Source organism: Chelmon rostratus, chromosome 9 (genome assembly GCF_017976325.1).
Source record: "Chelmon rostratus isolate fCheRos1 chromosome 9, fCheRos1.pri, whole genome shotgun sequence".
Classification (NCBI taxonomy): Eukaryota; Metazoa; Chordata; class Actinopteri; order Chaetodontiformes; family Chaetodontidae; genus Chelmon; species Chelmon rostratus.
The window spans coordinates 26,620,123-26,637,150 of NC_055666.1; the positions used below are offsets into that span (position 1 = coordinate 26,620,123).

The window sequence follows — 17,028 nt, forward strand, 5'->3', positions numbered from 1 at the left end:
AGCATCATTTTTCTGTGATTTCTGAGCAGATTTATGGATGTTTATTCATGACGGTCATTGGAGATGTGGACTGACTGCAGACTGTGCACTGAATTTAGAGGGGAAGCTACCGCTGCAGCTCCAACATGTGACTGCGTTTGTGAGTGGACCGAATCTGCAGGAGAAACTACGCTGACTGACTTCCTGTTCTTCTTCTTCTTCTAATAGATTTCTGGCAGTAGTGCATGTCTGCTGTGAGGTGTAATGCTGCCCCCTGCAGCCTGTCATCCGCTGCCTTATTCTATAACTTCCTGTTATTTTTTGAACACCAACATGCATCTGTCTCTTTCACCTCACAGCTTGAAACCTTTGCTTTAAATTCATTCGATATTAAATCTAAATAGATAAAGTTGAAATTGAGTAGTCGTCTCAACTAAGGGACAAAGTATTCCAGTTGTCCCTGCATGCTTTTCGCAGTATTTCCTCTTTCTTTTAGAGAAAGCAAACCTTTTTTTTCAAAGTACACAACGTATTTTGTAACAGAATTATTGAAATTACAGTTTCATAGATTGTCCTGTTGGATAAAGCGCCCCACAAGCACAGCCGGGACCACGTATCAGTTCGGAGCAAGCCCAGCATTTTCTTTTTTGAGATTGGACCACATGCGAATCTGATCGTACGATCTCGAAAAGTTCACTTTCATCTTGGAGGAGACGCGGCCATCGGTCACGACTCCTCCTCATACTGCTGCACTGTCGAACGATAAACATCAAAAAACTGAGTAAACAACATTTACAAGGCCCAATTTCTCCCCCTTCCCCCGGGACGGTTTAATATCAAGAGCCGCCTCGTCGCCTCCGAGATCAAGCTGATCAACGCCGGGTTCATTCTGATGGTGTCAAGTTAAAAAATGAAAGCGACAGAAGGGGAGCGCAGGGTTCATCCCTTTTCTGACGATGTTTATAAAGGGCCAATCACACTCCTCCTCCTGCTGGACATGAAGGTGAAAACTGAGGTTGATAACGGATAAGACTCGCTGCTGGAATACTAACAGGCTGAGTAGATTACCACGGCTGCTGCAGCGCTTTCTCATTCGCCCCTGAGCAGAGGCAATAAAAGCAAGGAAGAGGAGGAGGAGCAGGCTAAAAGGTTTCGCTGGCGGAAGGTGGCTATAACTCTGACAGCCTTGAATGGGATGTCCTGAAGATACAAAAAAAAAAGGGGGGGGGTGCGGGGGCCGTAGAGCACTGGAGGAAATAAAAACCTCCAACTTTGACGCAATAAGAGGACTCTAAAGCAGAGGACGAAGGCCGCTGGAATGCAATAAACAGGAAGTCAGAGCAGGAGAGTCACTTTCTATCGTCTATCATGGATTTATAACTGATTGTTTCAATATGACCTCCAAACTTTCAACCTTTCACCTCTCTGAACTTTTTCTATTAGTGCTGTCTAGTTATACAGTCATACTCCAGCATTGGTGCACTCTGCTTTCACAGCTTTTACAACAGTTAATTCTGCTGTTGCACTTTTAATGACTTAGTCTGGATATTAGCAGGAGACGCTCACAACTCAATACACGTGAAGCCCATGTAGCACCATTAGCTGCACACAGTATTGTATGATGTACCTGTAGGTGTGTTTACCATATGCAGATTTTTGGTTTAGTGTATTAGCATGTTGCTAATTAGCCCTTGACACAACATACAGCTGAGGCTGATGGATGATTCAGCGGGTATTTGGTCATAATCTAGTGGACAAATGCAGATTACAGATAGAGATGACATTTGATCCTGATGGGACGTGTATGACTGCTTCAAATTTTATGACAATCTGTCTAATCCACAATCTGACCTCATTAAACACACATTTCTCTTTACAATAACAACAACAAAAAAGCACAGAAGTGCAAATACTGTGCAAGTCACAGTTTACTTAACAAACCAGATGAAATGATAGCTTCAAGATGTGTGCATGCTGCAGTGATGAGTTTAATAACCAGCATCTAGCGCCTCACACCTCCTCCACTTACCGTATGCTGTAGAGCACGTTGCCGTTTTTAGAGATGCGGAGCAGCTTGTTGTCGGTGGTGACCTCGTGGAAGTTGGCCCCTTTCTCATTTGCAAAGAACAAGTCAGGCTTCCAGATGGAGTCCAACATGGAGGGGTCGAGGTCCAGCGAGTCATCGGGGTACTCGCTGTAGGCCAGCCGAGGGTCGTTCCACTGCTGTCTCAAGAAGATGTTCACTCTGTAGTCCTGAGAGGGGACAGAGAGGACGGACGGTATGGAGAGTTAGGGAGGGAGGGCTGCATCGACATCTGCATCTGTTCTGCAGCAATGGATGGATGGATGATCACGAATTTAGTGATGATTGTAAGTGACATTACTGAGAATCAAACTGCAAGCAGCCTGTCTTCTAAAAGCATTTGTTATTTTTGGTAAGTAGCACTGTGTATGAATTCATTTTTGCAGCTTCCTGCTACTGTTTGAAGTTCAGTTACTGGTCTGTGTTGTCGAAGTCACACGTTTCACACACCCATCTGTCCGCCCTGACCTCGTCTCTAAAGGACAACGCAGAGAGACAATGTAGGACGCACGTCAGAACACCAGCACCCATCGTTTTCTACCAAGATCACTAACTCCTGACGCACGATGATTGTCATGCTCAGCAGGTACATGTCACTGTCCTGCTTCCCAGCATTGACATGCATTAATTATTCAGCAAAGCAGTGGGTTCAACACAGTTGCCTCAGAGATCGAAACATCGCAGCTGTTGCACCCTGATGGATTCTGTTGTCCTCGTGGCCACAAACATTTTTGGACAGCCCGTCCTCGCCAGAAAGTGAAGTAGTCTTTCTGTCTGTGGAAGTGGGCTATTACAACCCATATTTATATTTAATGCTAGGCAGCGACCTCTAGTGGATGTAGTAATTATGAATGAGCAAAGGAAGAGGTCAGGTGTTGTAGTATAAAGAGCAAGAAAGCCGGTGTACGGAGAGCAAACATGACTTTCACACAGGAGACCACAGTTTGTGTGTCGTGTGAAACCGAAAATCATAGCTAAAGCTCTTGAGTTAAATCACACACATAACAGCAATGTTTTTAGTTCAAAGAATGATCTAAAGCTGACCAGTTTTGTTGCCTGAACTTAAGCAAACTGCGACTGTTTCACAAGCTTTTCACGTTATTTCACATTAACCACGTGGGTCTTGAAGTCTTATATCCAAAATCTTATTATGCTACTTTAAACATTCTGCAACCACACGTAAAGGTGAAGAAATAAGAACAACATCTGCCCTCACAGGAGCAGCAATCTCCCATCCTCCAGCTCATATCATACTCTCACTATCATCTCTCTCTCTCTGTATAACTACAGCTGCATTCTCGGGAGGTCCAAAGTCTCTCTGAAGCAGGCGAAGCAGGTTGGAGAGAAATTGATTTGGCAGAGAAATTAGATTTCAACAAAACGGCAGGAGTTATAAAGCGTAAAGCCCAGAAACACCTTGAGCAAAAGGATGTAAAATGTGTCTGTGGGGAGATGTTCCCTTTGGAAAAAAAAAAAGAAAAAAGAAAGATGAGAGAGAGGAAGAAAAAAAAAAGGCTCGTCAAGGGTCACTGCACTGCTGACTCAAGATGCTGTAACTCCACACGGAGGAGCAGATCGACAGATACCAGCAGATGTAGAGATGGAGTGATGGACAGGGTTTTGCGGATGGATGAGCAGGTGGTTATGGGTCTTCATCCATATGTCATTTTCTCCTATATGTGAATGTAAGATTTCACTGATCATGACGAGCTGTGGCCCCGAGCCATATTTGAGATCCGTTTCCCGCCTGCGAGCCTCAGATCCTCCTCAGCCTGAAAGACCACAGTCGAACCAGCTTTTAGCTTTTTTTTCCTCTCTACTCTCATTTTTTCTGCTTGTTCTTAGAGGCTCGTCCTTGCTGCTTTTTGATTGATAAAGCTTTTTTAAGGTTGGGTTTTTAAGTGCTACGGCTATTTTTACAAACAAAACAAAAAACGATAAAACCGCACATAAAAAGGAGGTTGTCAGAAGGGGGGGGGACATGCAGACAGGCAGATGGATGTGTGGAGGGTTGGTACAAAGCTGAAGGTCACTGAGCTGCTGTTCCCTCTTTAGTCCTACACAGGAGATGAAGAGATACAGGATGAAGACGGTCAGACGGATAGATGAACAGGAGATAGAAGGCCTGTGGGCTGGATGCATACGTTCACAAGCCACAAAGCCTTCAAAGAAGAGATAAAAACCAGGGGTCTGGGGTTGTTGTTGCAATAAGGAGGATGGATTTCTCACAAAGGATAAAGCTTTTGCTTCACATCCAAGTCAACTGCAGTACCAGAGTGTGTGATCATTGTTTGTTATTGGCCAATTTTATGTTCCTACTCATTGATGAATGCTTATTTTCTCTCTTAAATGTGTTTACATTAGCATAAATCATCTTGTACGATGTCTTGTATCCTGCCAGCACTGAGACTAAAAATCCAAACGAACATCAGTTGGGGATTTAAAATACACTTACAGAGTTCTTGGAGATGCTGAAGACTGAAATCTAGCAGAGGCAGAGTCAGGTGTTTAAAAACTCAAACAATATCTGTGATTAACATCAAAGTTTTTAAGCGTGCCAAAGAATACTGATTTGCTCCATCATCTAATATCAAGACCATCCCTGGGCTGATGTGTTCGTGGCCACTGATGCATTTTGTTCATAAGAAAACATTCATGGATCCAACAAAAGTTCTTTATCCAAAGCAAGTTAAAATCTAATTTGTGGGTCTGAAAGTTTAGTGAATGAAGCCTTTTGTCTTTTATTCTGATTCATGCAAATAAGTAAATATTAACAAACCAAACCCTGCTGAACATTTCTCTGCTGTGCAGAGCATCTATAGCTTTAACTCTTCATGTACGTCCTCTACCAGTAAGACTGTAGTTAAAGGTTTGACTGAAAGCTGTCGACCTTCACTTCGCTGACCTGATCCGGAATCAGGGATCCAGGTGTTCGGTTTGGGATTTCAAAGGTTTCATCCAGCTGGAATCGGAGCGGACCGGAGGTTAAATCCGGAGTGCAGCACAGAAATGAACCTCCACCCTCAGCCTACGCTGTTTAACTGGAAGAGGAAGATCAATACGTCTCGTACAGGTCTGACTGCGTGTGCGTGCTCTGAACTTTTAGAGAGAACAGTTTTGCAAGTGAGGAAATTTTGGAAAATACGAGTTTGACCTGGATGACAAAACATAATAAAATCTACTTATTAGGATGATTTAGGATCAAATGTCGTGTGTATATGCGGAAAACATGGTAAATGCTGAGTTGAGTAATTGGGGAGGAAAGTTGATTTTACTGCAGACTTCAAGTACAAATAATGAGGCTTTAAGTGAACTGGGCTTAAACTGTTCTCACTCACACAAATTAGTTTCTTCATTCTAAATTATTTAAATCTTTTAAGGCAATCAGCCAGCTTCTCCGGGTTAGCAGTGTGGTTTAAACTACTTTGTCATGGTCATGGTTGGGTAAACCTCTCAGAAACCGAGGCTGACAGTCTCTGTTGACCCTACAATCCGCTCCCAACCTCCTCCCTCAGAGGGTTTGATGGTGAAACAACATCACACTGTTTCTTCCAGTGGCACTTAGAGAGGACAGTGAATCCTCCACGTTCTAACTGCCTTTTCTGCTCAGCGGCAGGATGTTCATTCATTTGTGGTTACGGTTTAGTTTCATTTAAAACAACTTGGTTTTAGTTAGGGAACGGATGTAAGGACATGCTGCTTGAATGTAAATGTATGTTGTTTTGTGGCTTCATGTACATGAACACAAATGTTCAGTTTCCTAAGAAAAATCACAATGTCAAGAGGAAGACAGGAGGGAGGGAGGTGGCCGAGGCGGTCAGACCGGATGGGTCAAACAGAGGACTTTCACACTGGAGACCAGGGTTTGATTTCCCTCTGAAACTGATAAAACTGGAAAATTCATGGAGATCAAATGTCATGACTATTTTTAATGAACTGGAGGAGAGTCTCAAGAAATTACTCTCAAGACTACAAGGTCACGTGTCAAGGAAGCACAAACATTGTTTGTTCAAGTATTTAAACAAAAGGCTGTTTTGTCTGGTCCTCCTTCACCTCTTTCAGGGTTGTTTTGAGGGTTAGAGCTACAATTAGGTTAGACTGGAATTAAGAATCGATCCAGGTAGAAGATATTTACTGTTGCTCCCTCAGAGCTTTATTGTACAACCTCCACTGCCCGTTCTCCAGTCCCTGCTTGACAATCAGAGATGGTGTCTTTATTCAGCGTGGGGTGGCATTTAGCTCGCTCCTCCATCCCCCTAATTGTCAATTATTCTCAGAATATGGAGCCCGGCCACTGCGGCCTGGCTGCCGCCATCATTAAGCCGCGTGGCGTAGCAGAAATGCATTGCAGGGACGATGTACGGCCACGCCAGCAGCCCCAGCGGGTGGCATTTCAAGGAGCAATCAGCCACGGTGCTGCATGTGTGTGTGAAATGCAGTCACATGGCAATCAGCCTCAGAGAGACCCCTTCGCTGTTTATTACTGTTTATGAGGCTGAATATCTTACATGAAACAAATGAGCCTGACCTTTCATGAATGAGTCGCCTTTTCTTCTGCTCCAGAATATGATAAATAGCCCGAAATGGCGCAGAGAGGAGGAGTGTCTGTCGATGGAGAGAGGGAACGAGGGAATACAGAGGAGAGGTACGAGGCCAGACCAGGATCATCAGTCATGAACCTGCCCGCGGTTTGACACCGGCTCGGAAAGAGCGAAAATCGAGCGAACGTGACCTTGATGGAGTCGCTAAAGACAAAGATAATTATGAAACTAGTGGTCACACAAGCCTGATCTTTTACAAAGCTGTTAATTATAATGTTCCCGATCTCTTCAGTACCTGTTTCTTTATTTTTCTATCAACAAACTCCTCCATCCTGCTGCTGCAGCTGTACACACCCGTCCTGCATCGCCACGACAACACCTTTAAAAATGATTCATCTCTCACCTGTGTCATTCTAATGAGGTTAGTGCATTAGTGTAAAAAATATAAATAGTGTTTTGATCAGCTACAGTCTTTGAGTCTTACTATTATTAAGGATTTATAAGTCTTTAAAAGAGAACTTTAATCATTTCTTTCCTTATATTTGCTTTCAAATTTAAATCCCGTTTTCTGAGTTCTTTTCATTCCCTCAAACTTCTAATTTACTATCTAAAATGTTTCCATTAATTCCATCAAAACACTAGTTTGCTCCCTCAAACTATAAACGTTTGTCAGCCCAGTATCCTGCGAGTTTATTGGACCGTTCCACCCCTCAAGTAGCATGCCCACTCAGGCGGGTCTGCAATTAACTTTCGCCTTTTTATTACCCCTAACCATCATGCAGCCTTGCCTTAACTATAGTATTTTTCTCAGAATGCTGTCATAGTACAAGGTTTTGCAGGACTGTCCAGTATTGATGAAGTTTCCCAAAGATCCAGTAGTTAATTTTCGATCATATGTACATATTTAAGGCGAGGAAGGTTTATTTGTTTAACACATTTTACACACAAAGTGCTTTACATTCTGCATTTAAAACACAAAGAGTGAGGAGAAACTGCATGCTTAACATACAGAATGCAAACCTTTTTCTATGAAGTTAAAAAGTCAAGGTGCTTATTGATTTAAGGCACATTCATGTAACTGCAGTTATGAGTGTTTGAGTTATGATTCTATTTCTATGGTGTTTGAGTTTTGTGTTTTACAGCTGTTCAAATATCACAAAAGGTATTTCTTTCACTAATTTGACAAATAAATATGTTGAGCTATAAAAAAAATCCTTTCGTAGGATCAGAAAATGCTTCGTACTCACATTTAGTAACAGCAGGAGAGTTTTTAACATTTGAATTGCAGACTGCACTTCAATACATATTGATATGAGCTTTTACACCCCTCCATGTGCGTTCAGATCACAGATTGTGGCCTTAGCTTCATAGTGCAGAGGCTCCTTATGGCTGCAGATGGATGCCCATTAAGTGCATGATACAGACACGAGGGGGTGGATCGTTCCTGCATTCTACGATTCAAATGAGGGGAAAGTAATTTGAGGGTGTAAGTTAATGATTTCAGGGAATGGTTTAGAATTGGAGTGACTGGATGACTAATTCGAGGTTTATTAAAAAATGTTGTTGACGCCGAGGAGGCTCAGCGCTGAACGCTTCCTCCTCCTGAGGACGGAGGAAAAGTACTGCAGGACGTCGGCATATGTGCAGTAAAAAGTGGGACTCCTGCAACGTCTGTAGGTTCATACTCGTGGTTTAATGTCCTGACATAAGGCCGCTGGACTGTTAAATGCTACCTTGAAATTACCATCCACCACCGCCACGCTGCTATGAAACCATTAGCACAGGAAATGCTGTACTTACACAATACCAAACTCATTTCAGCATGTATTAAACTCAGGCCGTAAACCACGCATGAAAGACTGCAATCTTCCTCCTCCTCTTCTTCTTCCTGCAACAACAACAAAAAATCTACAGGAACAGCAGCGGCCATATTCTCGTTCCTACGCTTGTCATAACATCCTGCCGGCTCCCTGGATGCTACTCAGGTAGGAAGAGGAGGTAGGAGGTTACGGGGGCTCTTACATTACGGCAGCACATCTGCTCTGCTCAGACAACGCTGCACGGGGAAAGAGAAGGATGCTGTTTTCACCGTGCTGCCTCCAGATAAGCCGGAGCAGCAGCAGCAGCAGCAGCACTGTGGGATGTCAAATCAATTTACAACAGCAAACTTCTCCCTGGATCATGAGGTGATTTTGATAAATGAAAAGTTTGACTCCTCAACAAGCGCTGATGAAATTAAACCTGGTTTGTTGACACAGTTGATATCATGCAAGAACATGAAGTGATGAATCCAAACTGGAAAACGTCTAAAAGGCGGCGAGCTACTGTGCATCAAAGGGAGACATTGTGCAGCAATTACACATCCAAAATGTGCTTCTGTGACTAAGTTGATAGAACAGAGCTACAGTCATACAGACACACACATCAGCTCAAGTACAATTGACACTTGGCAGAAATATCTCCAGTTTGTTGTGTCAGTGCCTTTCAGGATCAGGTTCAGGGAAATAAAAACCTGTTTTTTAGGTTTAGGGAAAGATTGAGGTCATGGTTAAAGGAGGCTTTAGTTGACTTTTGACCGCAGCCACTCAGGGTCAAAACCACTTAAACAGTCAACCCAAACCGTTTTTAACAATAATATCACACAATCTTTTACTTCTCAGAGACTAAAGTCACTTTTCACACATTAATAACCGTCTTTTCTTATTGGTGTCATGCAGAGAAACGAACTGTTTCTAAAAAATAAGATCTGAAAGCAACTTTATTGTCGTTTTTCGGACGACAATAATGCAGTTTCAACAGTGCGAGGAGAGAACGAGTGAGATAGAGGGGTGAAGCTGGAAATACTACTTTATGTAACACAGAGTAAAGCCTGCTCATAGAGTTTCACATGGAGGGTGAGAGAAAAAATGAATGAGTGGTGAGATAATGGTGTGTGTGTGTGTGTGTGTGTGTGAGAGAGCTCTGTGGTGAGAGAGGCAGAGCACTAAATCCCCCACACAGCAAAGGACAGTGTACTCCTAAACTGGAGAGTTATTAAGTTGGAATCAATGAACTTAGATGATGCAGATTATTGTCAATATACTGATAAGTACAAGTATTCTAATTCTATTAAAATCTATTATTGAATTTGAAAATTATCTTCATCTTATCAATAATAAGAAAAATATGCACATTAATCTGGTTCAGGAATTATTTGAGGAGATTTAAGCAGGATTGATATTCCTTTTGCACTTTTATATCCTTTTATTGGTATTTAATGCCTTAAGTACTTTTTAAATCCCTTATAAATAATGGTCCAGTGGATATGGGTGTCACCATGATCCATATGTGATACGTGTGTGTGTGTGTGAGAGAGAGAGAGTTAAATACAATGGGTTGATGTGTGTGTGCGGCTGGAGTGAGTCAGTGTGTGTTCTCAGAGGTAGAAGAAACGAGGGAGGGAGAAAACAAGGGAAAGAGTGAGAGAAGGGGTTGCGTGTTTGTGTGTGTGTGTGAGGGAGTGCGAGAGTGAGCGGGCGAGTGGGGAGAGCGCTGAAACAGGAATAAAGCCGTGTACCGCCGGGACTTCAACACGCACTGCGCCATTCTACTGACTCCATCTATCACTGTGCTCAGGCCCCAGCAGCACTCTGTGTGTGTGTGTGTGTGTGTGTGTGTGTGCGTGTGTGTGCTGAAGATGGAGGGATACTGTAGTCCAAGCTTAGAGCGAGAGCTGCACACTACAGCGAACACTGCATTCAGAAAGCGTCCCCTGCCTCCTGCTCGCTCTGTGTTGCCTCTGGAGCTTTAAAATGGATTTTCTGGTTTGATAAAACCTGATAAATCCAATTATTTCAATACTGTCTTTTCGCTGCTAATCCATCCTTTGAGAGATTAGAGCGAAAACACTCACTGTGGTCTACAGTGGGCGAACTCAGCACCCAGAAGTTACCCTGCGCTCAGCCATGTTGCTCTGTCTGCCAGGCTGAGAGCAGGATCAGAGGCTCCAGTGACCTCTGACCTCTGACAAGTCTATTTTATTTATATGGACAAAAATCACGTTTTTCTCTCAGGGGTGTACGTTTGGTACATTATACAACTTCCTTTAAGATTATCCATTCGACTAAACCTCAAGACAGTGGAGGGATCCCTCATTCAGGACTGACATGAAATAACTTCAGCATGTTGCAGCAGCTACAACATACTACAACAGCTACAACATACTGAGAGTTCACAGTAACAGCTGCAGCCATAATCTCACTACCTATAATATAACGTAGCTTCAATTTGAGGAGTTAATATTGTGAACAGGGTAAAGGCTACATTCAGAAAAACATGGCTGAGCGTCTACAGCCTTGCTAGCATGTTAGCTCATAGCTTACTTAGGCACTCTGAGACAAATGCTAATGTCAGCATGCTAACATGTTCAAAATGGCACATGGTGTATCCCCATCTTACTTTACCATGCTAGCATGCTAAGATTTGCTAATCAGACTATAGTAGAAAGTAGAGCTGAAGCTAACATTTTTGATATACAAAATTACAAAAACATCTGCCTCATGGTGGCGCTAGTGATCAACCTAATGATCAAGTCAGCGGTTAATCAAAGTCAGAAGGTCGTGTTCGTGAATGTCTGCAGAAAATCTGATTTTATTGTTGTTGGACAGAAGTGATGGACCAACACACCTACATCACTGCTGCTAGCGTGGCTAAAACCGGCTAACATCCCTCAACAAAATGACATCAGGGCAGCGTATCTCCAAGATCTGATACGGTCTACTTACTCCAAATAATAATAAGATTATTGATAAGCAACAACTGCAACTGAAGTTTATGGGAAATCAGTTGAAGCTAGCGCTTCAGAAGCTAACAGGTGTTGTGGGACGTTGGCTTGTGTGTCTGATGAAGGTTTTGCCTTCCGTTCTTCCTCTTCGCTTTCTGTTTCATCATCATTTTCTCTTCCTTTCTCAGTTTTTCGGATTATTTGGCCCTTCCTCAATCCCCCCGTCTGTCACCTTACACCCTCCTTCATCCCTCCCTCCTTGGTTTTGACAAGGATCGATTTGGCTCCTGCAGGAGGGAAAATCTGGAGTTTATTCTGCATGACGAGGATCTGTAGCAGCTTGCAGTCTGGTGTGTGTGTGTGTGTGTGTCAGTGTGTTCTGGGGAGGTCCAGCTCGGGATATCCTCCCTTCCTCTCCACGAGTGCTTTCATTTCTGCTCCCTTTTTCTCCATTTTTGCCTCCATATATTCCGTTCCTCCTTCCTTTCCTCCCTCCCTCCCTTTGATTCTTCTGTTTATATTCTTATGTTCATTCAAATGAAACTTCCATGCACTTTACACCTTCACCAACACCATCCTTTAATCTTTGAACTGTTAAAGGCTCTGAAAAGCAGTTTTCTTATTCAGCTTCTTAGCACTGGGTCATACAAACATGTGATTATCTGTCAAATTTGATGATTTTCTTGTATTTGGGCATTAATTACAATCAAATAAATGAAGAATCTGAATCTGTTGACAGTTGTTGGGCTGTTTGCTTCTGTTATCAATCAAATCTGGTCGAACCACACTCAAACAGTCCTGGTGACAGTTACGTTTCTGCACTTTTGCAGCCTTCAGGCAAATCTGAAAACACCGAGACTGAACCGGAGCAGACCCACTTCAAAAATCCACCATGTGTATTTTTTGAGTATTTGTACAGGAGGCTGTTAAAACCAGACTCATCTGCACAAACACCACTGAGGACGCGACCTCCGTGTCCTTCACAGTCGCTGCAGCCCTGCGGAAGGTTTCCACAGCTGACCGTCTGGATGCAGCCGCTGGATGAAAATATGATTCATGCATTTGATGGAGCTTTGAGTGGCGACTGTTCATGGATGCTGTGGGTGCTGAGATCACCTCTGCTGTCACACACACACACACACACTCAGTGTTACCATATAAGCTATGCCTTGTTGCTCTGTGAAGGTTGATAGTTCAGTTATATTAACACTAATGGGTTTTCTGTGTAATGAATAAGCATAAATTCACCCCCACCGCTTGCAAACAGGCACGACAGCAGCGCCGCCACTGCGTTGTTATGCAAATGGCCGCGGCGGCGATGCGCTCTTTCAAATGAAGTGTTTGAAATGGGAGACAGGCTCAATGAGGCGCACACATTTCTAAACACTCAGAGGGCAGACGGCTTTTAATTTCTGAAAGGAAATAAAAATGAAACTCTGCGTGCGCTGAATATCAGCGCCGCCATCGTTTCAATTAATCGCATTTTTCAGGGCAGAATTGCCCAAGTCGAAGTGGAGCCGCGATGAGATGTGACGTTTTCCATTAACTGCCCAACCACACACACACACACACACACACACGAGATGAATGAATAATATAAAAATGTCCACATGGAGCTGTAGTACAAAGTGACATTAAGAATAATTAAGCTTACCATTGTTGTTTCAGCGATGGACCCAAAACTGTTGATAAAAATGTTGCAGGTTACGTTTACAGGCGGACCTGCAGAGACGGAGAAGAGAGGGAAAGAGATGGAGAAGTTAGACTTCATCAGGACAAACTCAACAGATGAAACTTCAGAACAGATGATTAAAAACTCAAACGCAGATGGAGTAAGAAAGGTAACAAAGACTATTTTCTGCAGAGGTTAAAACTTAACATTGACAGGAAGTTGTGTTTTTTTTTTTTAATCGTTCCTGAACTTTTAACCTTCAGCACGAACATAAAGCAAAATCAATCTTCATCATCCAAACCATGAAGAGGTTTGACCTCCGTCACTCCATCAGTCAGTCTTTGTGTTTGTGTCGGCTGTTTGCTGTTGGGAGGGGGGTTAGTTTGTCCCAGTGGTTTCTAGGAGCAGTTAACTTACTGTTAGTCATGCTGATCGATCAAATATGTAAATTTCAAGCTACACAAATATTTATTCTTTTTTTTTTTGAGCACTTGGGGCGAAGCTGCAAACCCACTGACATATCATCACCTGCTGCAGTTGCTATGCTGAACATGTTAGCGAGCAGTTGCCTCATTGGACAACCGGTGACACAGAGCGACATCATCGTCTCGTCTTTGAGCTCCAGTTTGGGATCCACCAACTCTTTGGGAAAACTATTTGGCTCTTTAGCTGCTGAATTCTTCCTCTGCGACTCGTCTGCGTTTGGCAGAAGACACACTGCAAGTTTCTGACAGAAGAGTTTACAATGAGCTGAAAGACTCTGAATCCTCCACAGAGCGGAGGGGAAGTGCAGAGTTGGTGCTATTTTTCCTATTTCATACCACACACAGTCATTTGATCCATTGTTAATAAAAAACACTGATCAATGCAGCTTTAAGATTTATTTCTCTTTGCCTGAATGAATCTCATCCGCTCTTGTTGCCCTTCGTGCACATTTTTCAATAAAGATCTGAAGTGAGCTTCAGGGTTGTGTGTTTTGGTCTCTGTGTGTGACCGGATATAAAAGCAGCGGAGGAGGCTAAAGCTAAGGCGAGCTGATGACAGACTGCAGGAAGTAAACAAAGTGAAAGAAACCGTCTGGTGCGGTGGCTTCTAACACAGGCTGTGCTGAATAAATGAGTCTCTGCTCTGGACTTAAATACTCCGACAGCGTCCGACTGCCTGACAGCAGCAGCGGGTTTGTTCCAGGGCGGCTGAGGCGGAAAATGTGTAAACATCTCATTACAACTTAAGAAAACTAGAAATGAGAAAATCGATGTCACATCCCCTTTGAGACATAAAAAGAGCCGTCAGTCAAACTCCGGCGGTGTCAATAAACACAAGAGTGTCATTTGAAAGGGATTCATAATGACAAAACTAGTCCCCCTCACTCTCTTCTCAGAGATAAGACGCCGCGTTCAAGGTTGTTTTCAGACGACTGAGTCAAAGTGAAAGTAAATAGCATTCGGGCCTTTTGCGGCCGCTCCATCGATTCGCTGTATTACCAGGTTGTACAAACACAAATGCGATTACTTGGCGGCAGGTGAGGAGTCGCAGTGAGGAACGTGGAGGACAGCCAGACAGACGGTCGGGCTCTCATCTCTTTCAGCCGGCGGACACGAGATTGGCTTTAAGAGCAAAATGACTCCTCTTATCCGCGCAGTCCGGCGGTTGCTGGTTTGGTGGTGACAGAGAATCAATCTACCCAGTAAACCGGAGAGCTGCAATTTTTGGAGTTCCAAAACTGAGCAACTGAGAGGAGGCGTCACTTTTTAAACTGAGAGCAGGAGGCAGCAGGAAAGACACGGTCGGCAGGATGAAAGGTCGGCATTGTACCACATGCAACCACGGATGTGTTAAATGTTTCTACAGAAAGTAGAGTAGAAAGTAGCGCTGTGCAAAACATGATCTTTTGCGAACCCAAACCAGCTGGTTTTTTGTGCCTAAACATAAAAATTGGAAATTGAAATGTGAAGTTTGAACATGCACGGTTGGCAGTTCGATGAGAAGATGACGACTCTCACGTCTTAGTGTTCGGAGCTGTGGAGCTGAAGTCCGGCAGTGATTCGCCGGCTTAGCACGAGGGAAACAGAAACAAAGCAAACCTCGCAGCAACTTTCTGGACGTTAAAGAGGTCAAGTGGAGGATTAACAAACAAAAACGCAGCGTCTTCACATCTGTTTAGGTAAACTAATGCCCTCTTAATCCGGTTTGCAAAGATTCAGTGAAGCTTCTGCAGATAAAAATACATTCAATCATGTTTGTGCGCTATTATTGTATACATTCAGTGCTTTTCAGTTTACTATAATAGCTCGTTTGCCTAAAGGACATTTTTCACATGTACAAATGTGTTAAAATCTGTGAAATATAATCTCTGCCTGCAAATTTTACCTAAATGTTTGGAATCTGTAATCTCGTTTTCCACTCTTCATCAGATAAAAATGCTGGATTACAAAAGGTTTGTTAAATAAATCATATGGATACATCACAGTCATACTCTTCCATACATGTTCATGTAACTTAAGGTTAAACACACACACACACACACACGCACGCACGCACGCACGCACGCACGCACGCACGCACGCACAAACACAGAGTTTAACGTCCCGGGCTAAACTCAGTGTCTAATTCCACTCGCCGGCGGCTAGCTGGAATGAGGGAAGGGGTCTGGATTATTTTGATGGCCAATTACTCTCCCTGTCACAGTCTGAAGACTGCTGGAGGCCACTGGGGAGGAATATCATCTGAGAGTCATTCGCACACACACACTAACACACAACACACACACAAGCACAAGCACGCAACTGTGCTTAAGCCATAGAGTAGAATCATAGGGTTGAAGATGCACGGTTATGAGGGAAAAAATCATTAAAGATAGCCGGAGGCGATCGTTCCCTACGTGACTTACATGTACAGCATCTAATTAGAACAAACAATAGATTACTCACAGGACTGCGTGAGGAGAGGAGGATGAAGTAATGAAGATGGAAGGAAAAAAAAAAAAAGTTACGATATTAAATCAGCCAGGTTTGCTTCCAGTGCAGCAAATGAAACTGGCTGCAGACGAAATGAGCTTGTTCACTGTAGCTAAAGAGAAATAGCTGCACGCTGTAGCTGAATGAGGAGAACGAGACACTAAAACTGCTCAGATGAGAGCTTCAGTCACTTCAGAGGTGATAACCAACGCTTCGGCTATGGGAAGAACCAAAGCTGAATGTTTCAATCAGTTGTTGTGAAGCCTAAAAGCACCGGACTGTGAGGTCCACTGGGCTTCACTCAGTTTGATGCATGAAACTACAAACATGGAGGCCCAGTGGACCTCAGTGTTTTTGTTTTGAACTGACTTTATTGGAGTTGTTAACATGGCAAGCTCGTCAACATTTCTCCTCCGACGTATGCAGGACAAACTTTAAAAACACAGAAAGCAGCTGCAAGAACATCTGTCCAGACGTTAGTGCTGAAGCACTGACCTGGGTTTGTCTTTACCTACATCCCTGTCCTGTTCCTGTCTGGGTCCTGTGGTTTACCGGCTTGCAGTTGAACTCCTGACAAATTGCGCTGCCGTGCAGCAGTGTCTCCTCCGAGAGCAAAGACTTCCATTTTCAGGTGCACTGCTATTAGTAAGGTTCATTATTTTTAGGTTCAATAAAAATACCCAGATTCTTGTAAAAGAAGCAGTTAAATCTGTGCTGAACTTGCAGCTAAACTTCTCATGTTCCCTGCTGCAAGAAGACCATCTGATTCTAAAAAACTGATGAGAAAATTAGGCCCAAACACTAATTATTATTCACCTGGGTCTCTCAGGGACTTGGAGTAACACAGGTGTCAGTATTCTAAACCAGAAACCTTCATAACAGGCACGCACAGAATTTGAGAGCTGAGTTGAGCACAAAAATGATTAATTTGTGTGAACAAATTACTTGTTTGCAATCAAAAATATATTCAAGTGCATGAATGATGAAAATGGCAAAACAAGCTCCTTGCCAGGAATCTTGGAGACCAGAGAGAC

The 17,028-nt window shown here is 43.2% G+C and overlaps 1 protein-coding gene across 1 annotated transcript in view; it reads right to left on the bottom strand.

Moving 5' to 3' along the window:
* glra1 (glycine receptor, alpha 1) overlaps positions 1 to 17,028 on the bottom strand; it is a 100,898-nt gene that overhangs the window by 35,716 nt on the left and 48,154 nt on the right. Inside the window, exons 5-6 of the mRNA XM_041944204.1 lie at positions 13,020 to 13,087; positions 2,009 to 2,232 (exon numbers count right to left, since the gene is read on the bottom strand). Coding sequence (XP_041800138.1) covers positions 2,009 to 2,232; positions 13,020 to 13,087 — 292 coding nt within the window. The remainder of the gene's footprint in view (positions 1 to 2,008; positions 2,233 to 13,019; positions 13,088 to 17,028) is intronic.